The 21,891-nt window shown below is 41.2% G+C and overlaps 1 protein-coding gene across 2 annotated transcripts; it reads right to left on the bottom strand.

Moving 5' to 3' along the window:
* Positions 1-18,637: 18,637 nt before the first annotated feature.
* Positions 18,638-21,030, bottom strand: LOC306853642 (uncharacterized protein). Of its 2 annotated transcripts, XM_079391200.1 has the most exons (3): positions 20,840-20,974; positions 20,424-20,482; positions 18,638-20,216 (listed from the first exon to the last, which is right to left on the bottom strand). In XM_079391200.1, the coding sequence occupies exons 2-3, from the start codon at positions 20,443-20,445 to the stop codon at positions 18,742-18,744; spliced, it is 1,497 nt and encodes a 498-aa protein (XP_079247326.1). In that variant the 5' UTR covers positions 20,446-20,482; positions 20,840-20,974; the 3' UTR covers positions 18,638-18,741. The 2 variants fall into 2 exon arrangements, with proteins under 2 accessions (XP_079247326.1, XP_079247325.1); XM_079391199.1 differs by lacking the exon at positions 20,424-20,482 and having other exon boundaries at positions 20,840-21,030.
* Between the last annotated feature and the right edge of the window lie 861 nt (positions 21,031-21,891).

The following is a 21,891-nucleotide window of genomic DNA, read 5'->3' as shown; positions in this document are numbered from 1 at the left end:
ACACAGCAAGTAGCATCAACTTGTCGTCTCACTTTACTTTTTCTCACTCCCCGTCCCAGACCCCAGTAAACGAACACCTACATTGGTCAGGCATGACAAAATGCTTTCAGCACAATCGAACTCGATGCATCACTGAACACTAACTCAACGTCTTATCAAACAACACGTTTGAGAGAACATAACATTCCCCCCCTCCTACAGGGTTTCACACATGAAATGTTGACACAAAGTCCTGTAAGTGCCCTGGGCGAGAACGAATGCGGACAGGCCGTGGAGAAACAAGGGGATAAGGCTGGGCAGCCTGTGATGGACAGGCACAAATCTCAGCTGGCAGGTTGATAGGCATGTCTGGAGCCTGTGTTGGAGCTATCTGAGGTCTCAGCTGAAGTGCTGGGGTGTCCTACCAAGCTGGGGGTGTGGCTTGAGGCGTGATGCCTGTTGTATGTGCCGGGGGCGGCACTTTGCAGAGGCGGCTTGCGTGCCACCGTGTGCCATTGCTGAGCAAGAAGGTGGCTGGGCCCAGCTGATGAGTAACTTGGAGAGGGGCAGACCAATATGAAGCGAGTTTGTTATCTCTGTGGGGCCTGCGAACCCTGACCCAATCTGCGGCCTTTATGTCAGGGACCTTAACACGTGCCGAGAGATCAAATTTCTGCTTCATTCTTCTCTGCTGGCGGCTGACGGAGGCCTTGACTCTCGGTAGTGGGCCCTTAGGTAGTGCGGGGCTGAGCCTGTCGAGGGGAAGGTGGAGCTCACGGCCAAGCATGAGGAAAGCTATAAACATAAATAAAAACATAACATAATTAAAAACATGATTTTTGAAAATTAAAAAAAAACCCGGAGGTATCTGTTTTTTCAAATAAACTCTTCATATCATGTTACAGTGCTTATTGTATCCTTATAATAATGGATACAGCACTGATGTGGGCATCCTGGCGATAACATATGAAATGAAAAAAAAAAAAAAAACACTTTGAAGTTGCCAGTAAAGACAAAAACATCGTGGATGAATTTAGATATGAAAGTTTTATCATTGTAATGTAATGTAGGTCATCGTGTATTGTAATGCAGATCAAAAACCCTTAATTGCTACATGTACTGTTAGACTTCACTTAGACTAAGTCGCTTTGGATAAAATGATTAATTCTTTGCAAAATGATTAAATGTAAATAAAAATATGAATTTATTCGAGACCTATACAGCGCATGCGTGTAAAACATGCACTATGTGTTGGATCTGATCCAGTACGTCATCGTTCTACAGGCTGCAGCGAGGACCTCTTGAAAGTAGTCCCCAGCTAGGTAACTAGTTATGATATAGCTTCTACTTTCAGGTTCCTAGCCATATTGACCTAGAAAATCGCAACTTTTCAGGATCACTGTGAACAGGAATCAATTGAAAGAACAAGCAAACCTATAAAGGAAAGATGTTTATGAGTGTTTGAAAATGGGACGTGATTTAAAAGTGCAAGGATACACAGATGCTTGGGGTGAATTTGCCATTAATTTTCTCAAACTATACAGTAAATATATTTGAAAATTATTGCAATAATAGTCAGGGTCACTGTTAACAGGAATCAACTGGAAGAATGAGCAAACCTATTAACCTATTAATTTGTACAAAAATTGTACTGTAGATTTAACTTGAAAATTAATACAGTAATATTCACTGTAAACAAGTATCAGTTGAAGAAGTTACACACACACACACACATAGCCAGGGGTGCACTTGATATAAAATAGCAATAAATACATATTCTGATGTCGCTATATGGTCTTTTTAGGGTTAAATTACATTTAATGTAGACATATTTTGGGTCAGCTTGAGCAGCAGTCTACTGAAAATATCAGCAAAAGTACAAAGGAAACGCCGTTATGACAGCTTCTTTATATATATTTTGAGCGCTCCTTTCAGTCTTATTATCAAATGAAAGGTTAGATTTTTGTGAATTTTTAAAATAAAACATCAAACGGATTAATAATGCAGATTAATTTTCACAGCCTTCTTTGATCATATTTACCAAGGGTGCCGATATTTTTGGCCATGACTTTAAAACTTTTGTAACACTTTTTAATAAGTTTTTAGTTTTTAACATTATATAAGTTATCATGAACAGTATTTTTATAGCATTTATGAATCTTGGTTAATGATATGTTTAAAATTGACTACTACATTATGAATTAAAATTTCTAGTTAATGTACATCAGTTACAATACCATGAACTAAGATAAACAATTGTTTACTAACTAACATAAATACAGTAAAAAATATGTTGTTCATACTTAGTTTGTTAGTTTTGAATTAACTAATGTTAAAATCTATATTCCTGAACTATACTAGTTAACATGAACAATGATTTTATAACATGTAATAATGTTAATTAATGTCAAGCCCAAAATGTAATACATTATTAAAATTTAAAGTTGTTTCTTAACATTACTTTATATATGTGAATTAACAAAAAAATATATTTTTAATGTTAGTATTAACTAACATTAAAAAGATTAATAAATGATCTAAAAATAGATTGTTCATTGTTAGTTCACGTTATTTAATGCCTTAAATAATGTTAACAAAAGAGACCTTATTGTAAATTGTTGCCAAAATTTTTTATGATCTATTTTCATAAAATTAGAATATCATGAAAAAGTTGATTTATTTCAGTAATACCATTCAAAAAGTGAAACTTGTATATTAGATTCATTCATTACACACAGACTGATATATTTCAAATGTATATTTCCTTTAATTTTGATGATTATAACTGACAACTAATGAAAGGTTCGCTCGAGTAGCCCCAGAGTGCACCCTGGATGATGGGGCGGGGCGATACATTAAGGTGGGCATAATAAGTAAATAAGTAAGACTTTTTACAATAACTAATAATAATATAGAACTTAAAACTAACTTTATCGTGCTGTAATCAATCAATCAATCAATCAAACTTTATTACAAACTCAAAGTCCAAATAAAAGACAATAGGACAACATATGCAACCCATAGCATCTACCACACACAATAAAGAGTTATAAAATACAGCAGTACCAATATCTCCACTGCTTTGATGGATACAGTGTAGTACTAACCCTTATATTTGATAGACCCCCAATAATCTCATTTTTAAAAGCATTTAGCCGGCAGATAAATCTATATATAAGGTTTCGTAGCAGTGCTTTAAAAGTGATTACTATTGATCTCACAAACATTTCACTTGCACTATGCCATCTAGGTCTCTTTATTAAAATTCTCATAGCATCATTATAAACTCTTTGGTTTTGAGACTTTAGTCTTTGCAACTTCAGGGATCTTATCTATGCACAAACAGCTTGTAACACTCCAAAGAGAAAGGAAAGCTTGAAATCGCATCATATGACCCCTTTAACAAGTAACACTTTCACTTAATCTGAAGAGAAACTAAACTTATGTACAAGTATATTCACCTGCATATACATCATGCGGTGTTGCCTTTCAATATCCTCATCATCTGCCATGCGTTCAGTGATAAGATGTCCAAGGTATTTTACTCGCACACACACAGTGAGACTCTTATAAGACTTAAAACTTAAAAACTGGAAAATGTATACTTTTATCCTCCGTAGTTCTGCAAATCATAACCACACTCTTATCAGTATTATATAAAATATCATGTTCAAGACCGTAATTAATACGTTAAAGGTAGGAAAAGTTGGTTTTCATCAAACAAAAAGAGGGCGTTTCCCAATTACTGGGCGTTTACTCATCAGAAAAGCACGAAAGCCCTAGGCCATGTCATATTTTCTTTTTACTTTCTGAAGTTTCTGACTATTTTGTTATGTCTAGATCACTAGAACTTATGATGAGATCAAAAAAACAAAAAATAAAACCGGGAAGCTGTGTGTTTTTCCCCGGTGCACAAGCGTACACGGAAACAAAGTCTCCTTGAAGTCTTGCATCTTCAGAACAGGAGCCGATTGAAATTAGATTACATGTAGATTAAAATTAAAATTAGAATTCATTTAGATAAGATTTAACACATTTGCTTAAAGAGGTTTTGTGTTTGATTAGAAATAAAAGCAAAAGCTGAAGATTTGTTGTAGTGTATCTTCCATCAGTGTCTTTGTAAATCTACTCGATCACTAAAACTGATGGTGATTAACCTCATTCTTTTGTCTCGATACATAAAGAGACATTTGTATAGATGGACAAACATAATCACCTGATTTTGTAAATATGGCCATTTGCATTAAGCACCAGTTTGCGTTTGTCTATCATTTAAATTAATAGCTTACGTTTACAAAATTAGCCTTTTTAATGACAGTAAAGTCCATGATGAGTCATAATACAATTCTCAATGAAATTAAAGCTAAGTTAAATTATTTAAAAATAATAATAATAAGATTGTTGTTCAATTTAATTTTATACATATGTGGCAGAGATGGTCAAGTAGAGAGAGATTACAGAACAAAGAAGACTAAAATGTTTAACTATTGATCAGCTACGCCTCACAGAATCCAGCGGAAATAACAGCCTTATCAAAGACACACAGGTTCACTGCTAAAGACAGGATGAGCACAAAACACAACAGGCACTTTATTCAAATACAAAAGTTACACAATACATTAATTCCAGACCAGGCCTCAATCACAAAAGTACAATAATGCATAGATACACAAAAACAATAGAAAATAAAGGAGGTGGACAGCAGGGGTCCTTAGACTTCCACACAACCCTCAACAACAAAAGAAACCCCCGCACACTTGTGAAAGCACAACAAATTATTAAGCACAGCACTCTATGTGCACACAGCAGTACATTATAACCACAGCTGGACTCTCCCACTAGAAAGATTGACTGAGAAATACAATACAAAAAAAAGAATAAACAAAATCACACAAAGTACAGAAAGCAAGGAGCAGCCGCGGCTCGTCTATAATTAAACATAATATGAAACTCCAAAAATATTCATCCAAAACATAGACCTCTATATAAACTGAATCAATAATAAATTATACATGTGTTCAGCATTCTGCAACACATATTTTTTAGGATTTTCTAGACTATTTTGTGGTAAAGTAAGCAGTATATATGAAAATCCCGCACATGTATACATGATACTAAGCAGAGCAGATGGTGCCTGAGACCTCCTCTGTTTTTCTATGTGGAGAAGTGTATCAAATTAATAAAGTATACATCCTTTAGTTTAAATGAGCTCACATGAAAAGCCTTTATATGGTTCTATTGTGTTTAATGTTTGTTCTGAGAATAGACATATGATCTATTTTCCTCGCCCGAATTCCTCCACAACTCGTAACATTGTAAATCAACATCTGGAGCTGATAAATACTATATTAAGGCAATTATTATACAGTATTTTATGTATGTACTTCAACATTAGCGCCACCCACAGGATGACACAAGAACATTAGATCTCTGCCAAAATTCTGTCCATGTGTTCAGCGATTAGAAAATAAAGCTTACAAAATGTTTTTCATATATTAGTGCTACGACCCAGAATCTGCCCAAACTAAATTTACTACTGGCAAGAAGAGCAATACAAAGAGAATTACACACTCCACAACAAACTAAAGAAACATATATAATTATACTTTTGTATCTAAACAAATGAACAAACTTCATACTTTTCAAAAAAGGAACAAAAAATAAATAAAGAATATCTGCTCAGAAGAAACACGTCACAAAAGGAAACAAAATCATTTTTCTGTCCAAAAAGTGCAGTTTTGGGGGGATTTAAGGTATTAATGAATTCTGTTGCAGAGCTCTAAAGATTCTTTCCTATTACAGCAAATCTAAATCAGCTTGATGCGTTATAACCATCAGCATTATTAATAAAGAAAGAAAAATAAAGAGCAACCTGTGTGTTGTTCAGTATCTTCAGTGTGTTTGATTCTGCAGGGTTCTGGATCTCTCATCTTCTCGCTGTCCTCTTTAATAAACTCAGTCTTTGCAGATTTCAGCTCTTCCTGATGCTCTGATGCTCGTCTTCACTCGTAAACTGATGGGAATATTCCAGCATTTATTGCTGAATTGCTGTGGGCGGAGCTTCACTGATGATGTGATTCTTGTGGGAGGAGCTTCAGAATCTATCTCAAGTGTTTCTGCTGTGATTTTATTTCTACTCTTCTTTGACAGATCAGATTTGTTACTTTACATTGTTAAAATATACTGGAACAGAAACTGCTAAATACTTTACGCTGAGCCCATAATGAGCCACGGGACACATTTTAAATCTATGTTAATATAGATAAATATGAGTAAAGTTTGACAAGGAAAACAATAAACATTGCTTGTGCTGCTTTATTTGAAAAGGTTTATGGTCTTTGTCTTCTTTGATCTAAATTGATTATTGAAATGAATGTATAGTTATCATAAAAGCAGACTATATTTAGATACGGACTGCTGTAACCTGTAGTGGTTGATGAAGATGAGTGTCATTAGTTTTTGAGTTATTATTGATGTTTCATGTGATATTTGTAAAGGAACGGGTCTGACACAGATGGTAAGTGGAGTAACAAGGTGTTTATTTACAGCGTGCAATTGTGAATAGCAAACGTGAGGAGTCTTCGGATGTGGTGAGTGTCTCTTCGTGAGGTTTCTGGTGAGCGGAATGTCAATAGTAATCAGTCTTTCTGATCTTACAGATCCTGGGGGTTCGCCGCGGCTGAGCGGCTGAGAGATGCGGGGATCCGATCGAGCCAACGGAACAGACGAGGAAGAGGACTGGGATGGAGAAGACAGAAGGTAAGTAGGGACAGGTAAGTAATCGCAGGTAGTAATACTCAGCTTCGTAAGGTAGCAGAGATGGTCCATGTGGTAATCCGGAGATCGGACAACTGGTGACTTTGGTGACTGTGGTTATATGTGGTTGGTGATAATGAGGTGCAGGTGCCGGTGATTAAAATTCAGGTGAGGTGGATCGGGGTAACTGGCTCTGGGAGGAGCCTGGTCCTTCTGTTACAGTACCCCCCCCTCCACGGCCCACTCCTGGGGGCCGACCTCGGCGTCGTGGTGGTCTGCCTCGGCCTCGAGGTGCAGGACGATCCGGATGGGAGGCGTGGAAATCATCCAGAAGGCTGGGATCGAGAACATCATCTCTGGGGATCCAGGAGCGCTCCTCAGGCCCGTACCCCTCCCAGTCCACGAGGTATTCTAGTCTCCCACCACGACGCCGGGAGTTTAGGATGTCTCGGACCTTGTAGATGGCTCCATCTTCAATGATGAGTGGGAGAGGGGGTTCCTCGGTTGGACCAGGCTCTGGGGAAACAGAAGGGTAATATGGTTTGAGTAATGATACGTGAAAAGTGGGGTGAATCTTGTATTGTGCAGGGAGCTGAAGCTTGAAAGTGACCGGGTTGACCTGTTCCAGAATGGTAAAGGGGCCAACGAACCTGGGACTCAGCTTACGGCTGGGCAGGCGTAGCCGAATGTCTCGTGTGGAGAGCCATACCTTCTGTCCAGGCAGATAGGTGGGTGTTGCTGAACGACGAGCATCGGCGGCGATCTTCTGCCTGCGTACTGCCCGTTGCAGGTGGTGATGTGCTGAGTCCCAGACTCCCTCGCTTTCTCGGAACCAGTGGTCGACCGCAGGCACATCGGAAGGTTCTCCGGACCAGGGAAATAATGGAGGCTGGAAACCGAGTACGCACTGGAAGGGAGAGAGTCCAGTAGAAGATTGACGGAGTGAGTTCTGGGCGTACTCGGCCCAGCCTAGGAACTGGTTCCAAGAATTCTGGCGGCGATGGCAGAAGGTTCTCAGGAAGCGCCCAATTTCCTGGATTTTGCGTTCAGTCTGCCCATTAGATTGAGGGTGATAACCGGAAGTCAAACTGATGGTCACACCTAGGAGAGCGAAGAAGGCCTTCCAAACACGGGAGATGAATTGTGGACCTCTGTCCGAGACTATATCTTCAGGGAGGCCGTAGTAACGGAATACATGATTAAATAATAGTTCTGCTGTTTGCATGGCAGTGGGGAGTCCAGGTAGAGGAACGAGACGGGTGAATTTAGAAAATCTGTCGATGATGACGAGAATGCAGGTATTATGGTCGGAGGGTGGAAGATCCGTGATGAAGTCCACTCCTAGGTGTGACCACGGGCGGTTGGGAATGGGTAATGGCACCAGCTTGCCGGAAGGGAGATGACGGGAACTCTTGGATATGGCGCAGTCTGGGCAGCCCTGAACGAACCTTCTCACATCCCTGGCCATGTTCGGCCACCAGAAGCGATCGCTTAGCAGCGAGAGAGTAGCGTTGGCCCCTGGGTGACCAGTACCAAGTGAAGTGTGAGAGGAGTGGATGAGGGAAGTGCGTTGTGTCCTGGGAACATACTGACGATCAGGTGGGCAGCCCGGCGGATTGGCAGGAGGAGTATCGGAGGCCACTGGTGGAGAGGACCAAGCAATGGGACTTACGATAATGTTGGAGGGCAAGATACCTTCGGGCTCCTCGAGAGAATCCTCCTTGGTGTGAAGACGAGATAAAGCGTCCGCCTTGGCGTTACGGGAACCTGGACGATAGGAGATTTGGAAATTGAAACGGGTGAAAAACAATGCCCATCTTGCTTGGCGTGGATTTAATCTTTTGGCGTCTCGTAGATATTCGAGGTTCTTGTGATCGGTAAGCACGAGAAATGGTTGAGCTGCCCCCTCCAACCAGTGTCTCCACTCCTCCAGGGCAAGCTTGATGGCCAGAAGCTCCCTGTTGCCGATGTCGTAGTTCTTCTCCGCTGGGCTGAGCTTCTTGGAGAAGAAGGCACATGGATGGAGCTTGGGAGGCTTCCCCTGCTGCTGCGATAATACCGCACCTACTCCAGTTGTTGATGCGTCCACCTCTACGACGAAGGGCAGTTCTGGATCGGGGTGGACGAGGAGTGGTGCGGTAGTGAAGGCTTCCTTGAGACGGTTGAAGGCATTGGTGGCATTCACATCCCAGGCAAGGGACTTCTTACCTCCTCGTAGGAGGTCAGTGAGGGGGCTTGTGATAGAACTATAGTTGGCAACGAATCTTCTGTAAAAGTTTGAGAAACCCAGGAAGCGCTGCAATTCCTTGATCGTGGTGGGTCGAGGCCAGGATGTAATTGCTTCCACCTTCCCCTTGTCCATGCGGATGCCACCGTGACTAATGATGTATCCAAGGAAGTGGACGGATGGTTGGTGGAATAGACATTTTTCTGCCTTGAGGTAGAGCTGGTGTTTCCGTAACTGTTGAAGGACCTCCGCAACGTGGTGGCGATGTTCGGCCAGGCTCCGGGAGTAGATCAAAATGTCATCAATGTAGACTATTACAGAGCGATGAAGAAACTCCCGGAGCACCTCATGCATGAAGCTTTGGAAGACAGAGGGGGCGTTGACAAGCCCATAGGGCATGACCCGGTACTCATAGTGCCCTGTAGGGGTTACAAAGGCGGTCTTCCACTCGTCCCCCTCTCTGATGCGGATGAGGTTGTACGCGCTGCGGAGGTCCAGTTTGGTGAATATGGTGGCACCGCGAAGCTGTTCCAACGCTGCAGGGACAAGAGGAAGTGGATAGCGATATTTAACCGTGATGAGGTTTAATTTACGATAGTCTATACATGGACGGAGTCCTCCGTCCTTCTTGGCCACGAAGAAGAAACTTGAAGCAGCAGGGGATATGGAAGGGACGATGTAACCCTGTTTGAGTGCCTCCTCAATATACTCCTCCATCGCCTTCTGCTCGGGAAGAGAGAGGGGATAAATCTTTCCCCGTGGTACTGGTTCACCCGGAACGAGGTCGATCGCGCAGTCCCATGGCCGATGAGGTGGTAACCGCGATGCCCTCTTGGGGCAGAACACGTCCCTGAAAGCCTCGTAGTCCGGTGGAACCTCCACTGATTGTTTCTCCACAGGGCTCTCCACGGACGTGGCCTGCACAGACAAATTAACCACTGGACGTGGAGATGGTTTAGGCATATGTGGGAAACAGTGCGGGAAACAGTTAGTACCCCACTTCAGCACTTCTCCAGAGGCCCAGGACAAAACTGGATTGTGCTGAACCAGCCAGGGTCGACCCAAAACAATGTCTACTGTAGATTCTTCTAAAATTAGTAAATGAATACTTTCTTGATGGAGCTGCCCCATTCTCAGCACTAGGGGACCGACACAATATTTGACTAACCGACGAGTGAGTGGAGTACCTGTTATGGCTTGGATCTGGTAAGTGGTTTCGGTGGTAATGGGTGTGAGGTGGAGTTGCCGGCTGAGTTTCCCCGAGATGAAGTTCCCCGCTGATCCGGAGTCCAAGAGGACTGTGACTGGCATCAGGTGGTTTACAAGAACAATATTAGCACAAGTGGTTAAGGGGTTCATTTTAGGGATGTGAGGGTGCATACCACTCACCCAAAGCCTAGACGGACGAAGGGTGCAGGATTGAATTCGGTGGTCAGAACTCCCACAATACAGGCATAAACCATTGGTAATTCGCCTCTGTCGTTCTGTTGGTGATAGATGGAAGGTGTCAGTTTGCATCGGTTCGGAGATGGGTCTAACCTCTGGCTGGTGGCTTGGAGGAGTGTCAATGGCGGTAACGGTTGTGGTTTCTAATGTACAGGCCCGCATCCGGTTGGAGCAACGAATGGCAAGTTGAATGAACTTCTCTAGCCCAAAGGTGTCATCGTAGGCTGCCAGCTGAATTTTCAGGCGGGTATTCAAGCCTTGCCGGAAAGCAGTTATCAATGATGGTTCGTTCCATCCACTCGCGGCCGCGAGGGTGCGAAACTTCAGGGCATATTGATGAATGGTCTGATTCCCCTGACGAAGTTTATATAACTGTTCCCCCACTGAAGAATCACCTGGAGAGCTGCTAAATACCTCCTTAAAGTGAGCGAGAAATTGGGCAAACGAATGCGTGGCAGGTCCAGCTTGATTTAAAATTGTCTCCGCCCATCTTAATGCGGGGCCTGTGAGTGACGTGATCACAAAGGCGATCTTCGCCTGATCGGTCAGGAACATCTGAGGATGTAAATCAATAGTTAGGGTACATTGGAGAAGAAAGCCATTGCACTCCTCTGGATCACCTGAGTAGGGCGCTGGTCGGGCCATGGGACTGGCGTACATTATCGCCGAAGAAATGGTTGAGGCGGAAGTGACGGGTGTGGTAACAGAGGCCGGTGGTGTTGGTGAAGCCGGACGGGCTAATACCCGTTTCAAGGTGTCGACCAGTTCCTGGAATGGGTCGTTTACACTCATGGTGTAGCCGTCTTGGTCCGATCTTCTGTAAAGGAACGGGTCTGACACAGATGGTAAGTGGAGTAACAAGGTGTTTATTTACAGCGTGCAATTGTGAATAGCAAACGTGAGGAGTCTTCGGATGTGGTGAGTGTCTCTTCGTGAGGTTTCTGGTGAGCGGAATGTCAATAGTAATCAGTCTTTCTGATCTTACAGATCCTGGGGGTTCGCCGCGGCTGAGCGGCTGAGAGATGCGGGGATCCGATCGAGCCAACGGAACAGACGAGGAAGAGGACTGGGATGGAGAAGACAGAAGGTAAGTAGGGACAGGTAAGTAATCGCAGGTAGTAATACTCAGCTTCGTAAGGTAGCAGAGATGGTCCATGTGGTAATCCGGAGATCGGACAACTGGTGACTTTGGTGACTGTGGTTATATGTGGTTGGTGATAATGAGGTGCAGGTGCCGGTGATTAAAATTCAGGTGAGGTGGATCGGGGTAACTGGCTCTGGGAGGAGCCTGGTCCTTCTGTTACAATATTGTGTGAAATAACAGTATTATCTTTCAGTAGAGCATGTTTTATAGGCTTTTATCTTATATCCTGACTCTTATAATCAGTTTCTAACAGCAAACACTCAGAATAAAGTGAGATGATCTGCTGATGATCCTGAATGTCTTGTTGAATGAGTGTTGATCGTCTGAGAATCATCAATATTAACAGCTGCTGAAAACACTCTTTATTTCATGTCAATAGTTCCTGTTTTCTCCTCATTTATTATGCTGATGTCTTCAGAAATCCTGAAAATGCTCATTTAAAGCTCATTTTATTGGTTTCAACAGACTGAGGGTTGTTTGTTACAAACATGTGCTTTTTTTCTGACTTTATACTTTCAAATGTTTTTTTTTTCTTCTTATCTGTTATTTTAATTAATATATAATGTTAGAATTAGATACTTAATTATGTTAAAAATGTGGTAATTAGCATCAGTTTTTTATGATAGACAGATGCAGATGCTTAAATGTGTCAATTAGTATATGAGTCAAAGACAAAAATGTGTTTTTCGAGCAAATCAGGCATATTTAGAACAAAAATAATTTGAGGACATATTCAAATACTATATTTAAGGATCATATATAGTGTAGCCCCAAATTATTCTTTAATTGACATCTTAATTTTTATATTTGCCACTATTCTTCACACTAGGTTTTACCCAATTGTTAGCAATAACTTTTTAATTATTTAAAATATAATAAAATACAGTATGACCACGTTTTCTTTTACATATTTTAAGAAGTACAGGTCAGAATAACTATGTTGTTTTATATAAATATATATGTTATGCTGAATGATGATGGGACATTATTTCACCTATATTTAGTGATTTTGCTTTCACAAAATGTTTGAAACATATAGACACTTTTGTAAATTTAATTTGATGCAGACACTAAAATTTGATATCTGGATCCAGTAATAGATATATTAAAAACTTATATATTTATTTTATTTTATTTTGGCAGATAAGCTCTTCCCACAGAAATTACATAACTTTTTCTGCGTTCTTTTAATTCTGCTAAGAGGGCAAAACAAACAAATGTTATCTCAATATGTTAAAGTGATTCTGTCACAGACGGAGTTTGGGTTCCTTGCCGCTGTCGCCTCTGGATTGCTCAGTTGGGGACACTTGATTTCTAGTGATTATCGTCAAATTGATTTCACAGATACTATTTAAACTAAACTGAGCTAGACAATGACATCTCTGAATTCAATAATGAAATGCCTTTAACTGAAAATTGAGTGTTTAATATTATTATTATACATTACTGACACTCTGTCCTCCAATCTGATACTGTTAAGCGCTTTGACACAATCTGTCTTGTTAAAAGCGCTTTATAAATAAAGGTGACTTGACTTGATTTTTTTCTATAATGATACTTACAGGATATTGTGCTGATTGTGTTTTTGTGCTGGTCTTGGCTTGTTTAGGATAAATAAATATGATACTAAACCACCAGTAGGTGCCATAAAGTCCCTGTCTTAATGAGTGATGCATTGAATCGTTCATTCAACCCACTGAGTGATTGATCATTACCTTCATGTCTTTATAAATGAATGAATTGATGGATCATTGACTCAAACAATTCATTCATTTAGAAACTGAGCAAGTGACTGTCTTCATGAATGGACTCTCAAGATGTGCTTTTATTTGTTTTTAACATATTCGATAATGTCAGATTGCACATCATTTTAGATATTATGGTAAACAATTAAGATATTATGGTATGATAACAATCACACAGCTTATATGTGAAGTAACTTCTAGGTCATACATCTTAACTTGATACAAATTTGCAGATCAAACGTTCCAGTCTCCCGCAATTGTTTTTGTGTTTTAATGGAATCGTTTGTGTTTTAATGGAAATCAATGGAATGAAACATGTAGTGTGACTGAACACTAATAATTACAAAGTTTTTAGTAAAATGAGTTAAACATAAAAATTATGCCAATGCTGCATCATTTGTAATGTTAATATTACATTAGATAATTGTGTCATTGATCAAATCAATTTTATAGTTCTCACTACAGAAACATGAGATTTGTGTAAATGTATTTTTAGTATAGCATGAAATGAATGTATTTCAAAAACATTTTCACTAGGGAAGGCATCTGTAAAGACTTTTTAATTTCCCATTTGGCCAAACTGTTAAGTGGCTGAGATTACCATTTCAGTAAAACTAATCACATTCAATTAACAAAGCTGATGTAAGGGCTTTTTTGTGATATTTTATCACAATGGATTATTTCTTTTAAACTCATTAATGCAATGTTTTGTTCATATTGTCAGAAGATGTGCCCATGTTTTTATACACGAAACTGAATAAAACATCAGTGCCAAAAAGGCGCATGTGACTTTAAATAAAAATAATAATAATTTGACTAATTGTTAAAATTGTCACGTGTCGGTTTCCTTTCAGTTCTGTTTTGCCCTTATTTGGTAGTTTAGTTAATGTCCTAGTTTAGTTAATGATTCATCCCATTCACCTGTTTTGTGTTAATTATCTCGTTTACTCCTTTGTTCCTGTTCCTTTTATAAGCATTCAGTTTTGTTCTACCCTTCATCGAATCTCAAAGTAAAGTTATGTTTATGCTGCTATTTCTGTTGTTAATTCATCTGCATGATTACAAGAACCTGTTTATTCTTCATCCCTCGTCGTCCTGCATTCCTTCTCCAGCAACGCATAACAAAAATAGTGTTCAATAAGTATACTGTCATCCATGCGTGTACACATTTTTATTATAAATGATTAAAATCAGTACACAAAATCAGATCAAACTCTGGTACATTTTTGTTTTGGCCCTTCTGTAAAGTTGGTGAAATGTCACTTACACCCTTCTGGTTCTCACCCCTCGATATAGTGTTTACACAGAACAGATTGCTTGAAAGCAGCTTCACAGTAGAACAAGGTGACTGATGCCTCTAGTTGAGATTGCTCCTCCAGACTGTGCATTTTTTAGTTCTCCACGGGCCTCTGGACATGGTGGTGGAGTGATACTTTCTCCAGTTTTGAAGTCCAGCTATTGAAGGTTGATGTAAAGGGGCCTGTACTATGTGCTTTATCATTATGTGGATAACGTTATGCATGACACTTATTAATGTTCTGCATTTCTGTTTTGAGCTGCACGCGCTAAAGATGACCGATAGAATGAAGCATTTGATAGCAGGTTTTTAATCAATGGGATTTAACTCATCATTTATCTCATAGAATACGCTTCGTTATTTATACAACATAAAGTTAATATTACGATTTATAGGCTATCTGCTCAAAATGCCACGAATGCAGAAGTGAACGTGTCTGCGCGGCTCTGAATGAACTCTTGATGTGGAAGCGTTCTTCACGCACGTTCAGAAACACGGCTACTAAACTCTAAAAATTCACAGCGTTTTATTAAAATAGTGTTCTCATTATAATGTTAATTTTCAAGCGGGCGTGAGCATGGGTTGGATGAGACGTTTGGAATGCTTGGCACGTAGCTGGTGGATTTGGGCGGAGATGTTTCTGGGCAGGGGGGAATGGATGGGTTGATGAAGGGGCATAAGGTGGTGGAGTGGGAAATGGATCGGCAGACCGCGCATGTAATGTTACGGCAGCCTAAAAATATTCTGTTATGGCGTTCGGTGTCCAGGGCTCCCCAGTAAGGGGCTTGATTCCACTGGGCCACTCGAATGGCGCATTTAGCTGCAAATAGTTTGTGGTACGTATAGAAGTGGGAGCCTCCTTATGATAATGCGAGTTCGGCAACTATCGCAAGATAGTCGCCGAGCTTGCGTCTTCTGTGGGGAAATTCAGTGCAAATAACTTCCGTGTAGCGGTTGAAAGCGATCGTGAATTCGGTGAATGATAAGATATGTGACGGGTTGTTAGCTGTGTTCTTTAAAGTGACGGAAAATTCGCCGCAGTCAATTTGGCGATCAGCGGACGTTGGTGAAATTGGTGACAAAAGGGAAAAAGGTCTATATCCGCACCTGACAAGATCTGTGTCCTGATGGAGTTGGCTACGGGGGCTGGTTCCAGTGCGAGCGCATTTGGCGGGATGGGTAGGGGTGTGGCTGAAGAAAGTGAGAATGGACCTCGGGAGGAGGGAAGGGGAAAGTTAGCCGCCGAGGCAGCTAGCGGAGGCATGCTTGTGCTTGGGAAATTTCGAGGATCGGAGGAAAGGGAGGGGAAGAGAGGGGAAATGGAGGGCGCTGGGGGTTGCGCTGTTAGCGGCTGAGTGCTCGCGCTTGGGTAAGCTCGGTGAGCAGAGGAAAGGGAGGGGAAGAGAGGGGTAATGGTGGGCGCCGGGGCTTGCACCATGGTTAGCGGAGGCATGCTCGCGCTTGGGTAAGCTCGGTGAGCAGAGGAAAGGGAGGGGAAGAGAGTGGGAATGGCGAGCGCCGGGGTTTGCGCCGATTGCGGAGGCATGCTCGCGCTATACGTGTGTGGTGGGGCTTCTCAGTGTTGCCAACTTCTTTCGATGGAAAGTAGCTAAAGCCAGTTTGAAAGTCGCTAAATGTCGCCAGATAACGTCATGCGCTAATTAGCATATTCATGACGTCATCACATTGCCTTTTACATTTGTTTGTCTCTCTGTGCTCATACTGTATTTTAATGCAGCCAAATTCTCAATAAAACTGTTTTTCTTTATATATTTTACTGTTTATGTTGTCAGTCAACGGGATAAATATGAAATAGTGACTGAAACGCAGCCCTTTAAGAATACATAACCAGCTCTCCCTCCTAAGAAGTTAGTCTGCACAAAAATCCTGATTTACAATTGGGCCATCGTCTGACGAAATCAAATAATACACACAAGATAAGACGAGAAAATTCCTGTGCTGTGGTTTCGGCAATATTTGCATGTAAAATTAGAGAAGCAACATAATATATATTTGAACTGAACGCGCTGCTTACTGAACAGAGCAGATACAGAGAAAGAGGTGCGTGCGCGCTGACCTCGCGCCGTTGCGGCAGTACCAGCGATCACAGAGACTCGCTAAGGTTTGTCAAAGAAGTTGCTAAATTGGCAACACTGGGCCTGCTGGCCATGGGTAGGGGAGGGGATTGGGAGTGGGGTGGGGCCGGGGCTTTGGGTGGTTCCTCGCTGCTAGCGGAGGTGTGCTCTTCGCCAGGATGGGTTACTAGCTTGGTGGCTCGAGGTGGAGGGTGGGGGCTGGTGGCAGTGGCATCCGAGGTGCGGCCTAAACTTGCTGAAGGCCTTCTGGTGCGGCCTAGTGGCTGGAGGCCCATCCCAGAGCGAGTGGTGAATTGTTCTGGTCGAGAATAAGGAACGCCGCCGCGGCCCTGGCTTGTTCTAGTCACTGCTTTGGACGGAGGTGAAGAGTTTGAAGGCTCCCCGGACTGGAGAGAAGCGTCGAGGGCGAGGAGATCTGGCTTTGTAGAACGACTTGAAATGATGATGCTGGCGCTGGTGAGTACCTGGCGAAGTCCTGCCACGGTCCAATTTTCCGCGGCTGGGGCGTAAGAAATGGCTGACATGAAGGAGGATGCTGGAGAAGGTGGCTGACGGCTTGAAGATGCAGGTGATGGCGTGCCTCGATGCCTGGATGTATGAGCGGGTGCTGCGCAGGAAAGCCGGCGGCGCCGTGTTGCAGCCGTGGGCTCGAATGTGATGTCCTGTGGAGCGCTGGTGCAGAGGACAGCTGCTGGTGATGCAGGAGGATCCGTGGTTTCCAAGGAATTTTTGTTTGCGAAAAGTTCTGTCTCTGACATGGTTCTGCGATTGGGTGTGCCAATGTTGGAAGACGAGAGATAATGACGGTAAGACTGCTTGGTTATTTATAGGGATTCTCTCTCGTGCTGATTGGATAGGTGGTGTAATTGCTGATGATGAATTGGCCGTGTTAATTACCTGCGCATGCTCCTCCCGAAATTTGTTAATAAAACATCACTTCTTTTCAGATTCTTATTTACAGCATTATCATAATAGGTTGTATATTAACTTATTCGGAGAAAACCGGTAGTTCTATGTGAAATCAAAGATTTGAGCACCTCCATATAGCCAGAGTGGCATGATCATAACACCCCGCGAATATTCGACTGTGAAATTGGGAGTCGAATCAGGCTCCTCCTATCGAAGCATCGAATTGTTGACTATTCGGGGTCACCCCTAATATCAGTATATCTGAGTTTCATACTCATAAAAATAAAATAAAGTTAATCGCACAGCCCTAAAGTGCAAGAATTTTATCCGGTGGGAAAGGGGCCAAAATGACTCTTTTGATGTTGAAGGTTGCAGACCCCTGCCCTCGGGGGTCACGCTGTATGGATCTTGGGTGTTTGCAGGCCTGGAGAGTGTAACGTAAATTCGCCTTTTCCTGTTTCCGGGCTTCTACTATGGATTTATGCATAGTGTCCACGAGGTAGCACTTAACCGTATGTTGCTTAAATGACTCTTCAGTTCGTCGAGACAAAGGAGTTCTCTTTTCCTTGATTGGATTAGCTATTATCACGTTGAGACAATGAGGGTGTTGTCAGTTTTACCACCTCGTGATGGCTGTGTGGGGGAATCTTTAGATCCTGTTTTGGGAATGTGTTATTATTCTGCAGCTTTTTGGTGGGTCTGTTCTATAGAGGCCTTACACAACAATATAAAAAATGTAATCTCAGTCTCTCTGTTACAGTTCATCTTCCTAAACAAGAACTGTTTGTAAAAACTTCTGCTTTCCTTCATGAAAGAGTAAGCAAACTACAAGTGACACATATGCATTATAAGACAATTGAACATAATATGAAACTCATAAGAAAGCACACTGTCTATCACGAAATAAAATTACATACAAGAATTAAACTTTCTGACATTGTTCTTTGGGGAGGAACTCCATCTTTGAGTTGATCTGAATCTCACAGTTCAATCTGCTGGTTTTGACGATGAAAACTTTAGATAATGTTTCTTTGTCACGTCGCTTATGACAGATTTATCCAGATGATATTATATTGCTTGATGCATTGTTACAGTTGGAGAGGACACGAATCAGACCTGAAAGTGCTGGATCTGAAGATGATCTACTTACTGTGAATGTTTTTTGTATGACTGTGTAGAGTAGAGGATTGATTGAAACACTTGCCACATGCAGTGCAGTGATACGGTTTCTCTCCAGTGTGAATCCTCTCGTGTATTTTCAGGTGTGCTGACCGCCTGAATCTCTTGTCACAGAGTGAACACTCATAAGGTTTCTCTCCAGTGTGGATCCTCTCATGTGTTTTCAGGTCTCCTGACTGAATGAATCTCTTGTCACAGAGTGAACACTCATAAGGTTTTTCTCCAGTGTGAATCCTCTTATGTATTTTCAGTTCTCCTGACCGACTGAATCTCTTGTCACAGAGTAAACACTCATAAGGTTTTTCTCCAGTGTGAATCCTCTCATGTATTTTCAGTTCTCCTGACCGACTGAATCTCTTGTCACAGAGTGAACACTCATAAGGTTTTTCTCCAGTGTGAATCCTCTCATGTATTTTCAGTTCTCCTGACCGACTGAATCTCTTGTCACAGAGTGAACACTCATAAGGTTTTTCTCCAGTGTGGATCCTCTCATGTGTTGTCAGGGTTCCTGACAGACTGAATCTCTTGTCACAGTGTGAACACTTGTAAGGTTTCTCTCCAGTGTGAATCCTCTCATGCAGTTTTAAATAGCTTGCTGTAGTAAAAGTCTTTTCACACTCAAAGCACATGTACTCTCTCACACCAGTGTGTATTTTCTGATGTATTTTCAAACTTTGTAGCTGTGAAAAACTCTTTCCACACAAATGACATGAATATGGCTTCTCTTTTGTATGAACTCTCAGGTGATTTTTCAGGTCGGAAGCTCTCAAAAATGTTTTCCAGCATTGATCACATGTGTGCGGTTTCTCTCCAGTGTGGATGCTTTCATGTGTTTTCAGCTGTGATGACACTCTGAATCTCTTGTCACAGTGTGAACACTTGTAAGGTTTCTCTCCAGTATGAACTCTCATGTGTGCTGTAAGGCTTCCTTTTATTGTGAAACTTTTCCCACACTGATCACAAGTGTATGGTTTCTCTCTAGTGTGGATCCTCTCATGTTGTTTCAGGTGTCCTGACTGACTGAATCTTTTGTCACAGTGTGAACACTTGTTAGATTTCTCTCCAGTATGAACTCTCATGTGTGCTGTAAGGCTTCCTTTTATTGTGAAACTCTTCCCGCACTGATCACAAGTGTAAGGTTTCTCTCTAGTGTGAATCCTCTCATGTGTTTTCAGGTCTCCCGACTGACTGAATCTCTTGTCACAGTGTGAACACTTGTAAGGTTTCTCTCCAGTGTGAACTCTCATGTGAAGCTCAAGACTCTGTTTGCTTGTCAATCTCTTTCCACACTGAGTGCAGGTGAAATATTTCTTGGCTCTTCTTTTCTTTAAATCTTTCTGAGTTTGAGAGCAACTCAATGGTTTTTTTCCAGTTCTGAAGTGTTTGTTTCCCTCAGCTTCACTCAGTTCTCCATTCTCCTCATTTTCTTCAATCAACTCTGAAATTAAAGTAAAAATGGTTTATTTTCATCAACTCATAAAAAAAAAAGAAACGTGAAAAGACGAACCCTGATGTAACAGCAGAAAGTAGACAATTGCTATACAACATTTTGATCATTTTGATGCAGTTTTATAAATACATCTGTAACGGGTCCCCGAGCGGGTCTCGAACCCTGATCTCCCTTGTGGGAGGCGGACATGCTTACCAGGATTTTCTACTGAAGGCATGTTTTTTTTTTCATATACCCTTTAAGTGTCTATAAACCTGGAAAGTGGAGAAAATATTGGTGAGGTGCTATTTTGTGCATTATGTATTCAAAAGGAACAGGCATCCTTTCCATGAAACATAATAATAGACATTATTTCTATCTGAACTGTAGTCTAACACCACCAAAATCTAATTTGTAGATTTTATATTTACAAAGGGAATGGGTTTGTACAAAAATTGGATAATTTGAAAAAAGTACCCAGTTTACAGAATGTGTCCCTTATTATTTGATTATTTAGCTATATTACTGCAGAGCTCTAAATAAATTTCAAATTTCAACACAAATAATCTAAAACTACTTGAAACATTATAACCGTCAGCATTATTAATGAAGAATAAAGAATAAACACCAACCTGTTTGTTGTTCAGTATCTTCAGTGTGTTTGATTCTGCAGGGTTCTGGATCTCTCATCTTCTCTCTGTCCTCTTTAATAAACTCAGTCTTTGCAGATTTCAGCTCTTCCTGATGCTCTGATGCTCGTCTTCACTTGTAAACTGATGGGAATATTCCAGCATTTATTGCTGAATTGCTGAATGTGTGATTGTTGTGAGGAGCTTCACTGAACATGAATTTCTGTGTGGAAGAAGCAGATTTGCCTAAATCAACAAGAAATCAGTTTACTTATTTTTAACTAATTTACACATTTAAAGTCCATGTGAACCGGAAGTTTGCGACCGTCTTTACTTCCGTATTGTGACATACGTCCGAGAGAAACAGAATATTGAATGATGAAAATAGAGTGCATGGCTTGTTTTTTCTTCTGCAAATTGATTGGATGTAGTAAAGTAGGCGTTTCATTCATAAATTAACACTGACAGTTGGAGGGGCGTGGTTAAGGATGTCACGCTCCTGCCCAATCCGTCAAACTGATGTCATCAGATAAGGCCCATCATTTTAGAGAGGAGGAGCATTTTCAGATTTTGATTAAAGATTATGAAGGCCAAATTATTATTATTTTTGGGGGGGATTGACTTACATGGATGAATTGTTCACCACAAAAATAGCAATGTGCGCTAACAAAATAAAGATAGTCAAATTTGATTTCACGCGGACTTTAAGCATTAATATAAGTAAAGCAGATGTCCTCCAAATTCTATCTTTGAAGCCTTAAAAATACAAAGTGTTGTCCAGGGCCAGTTCTAGACATTTGGAGGCCCCGCATCCCCAATAAAAATCAATATGCATTTATTCAATCAGAAATAGTTCCCCTCACTCTACAACAAATATTTTTAATTTAACGGTATTCAGAACAGAACAAGAATGAAAAATAAGTATTTATAAAATTACATATTAAACTTTAAAGGTGCCATATAATGAAAAACAGTCTTTACCTTGGCATAGTTAAATAATAAGAGTTCTGTACATGGAAATGACATACCGTGAGCCTGAAACACCATAGTTCCCT

This window comes from Barbus barbus, assembly GCF_936440315.1.
Source record: "Barbus barbus genome assembly, chromosome: 33".
Lineage (NCBI taxonomy): Eukaryota > Metazoa > Chordata > Actinopteri > Cypriniformes > Cyprinidae > Barbus > Barbus barbus.
Note: the sequence above shows the minus strand (reverse complement) of the source record. Positions and strands in the feature narration are given on the sequence as shown.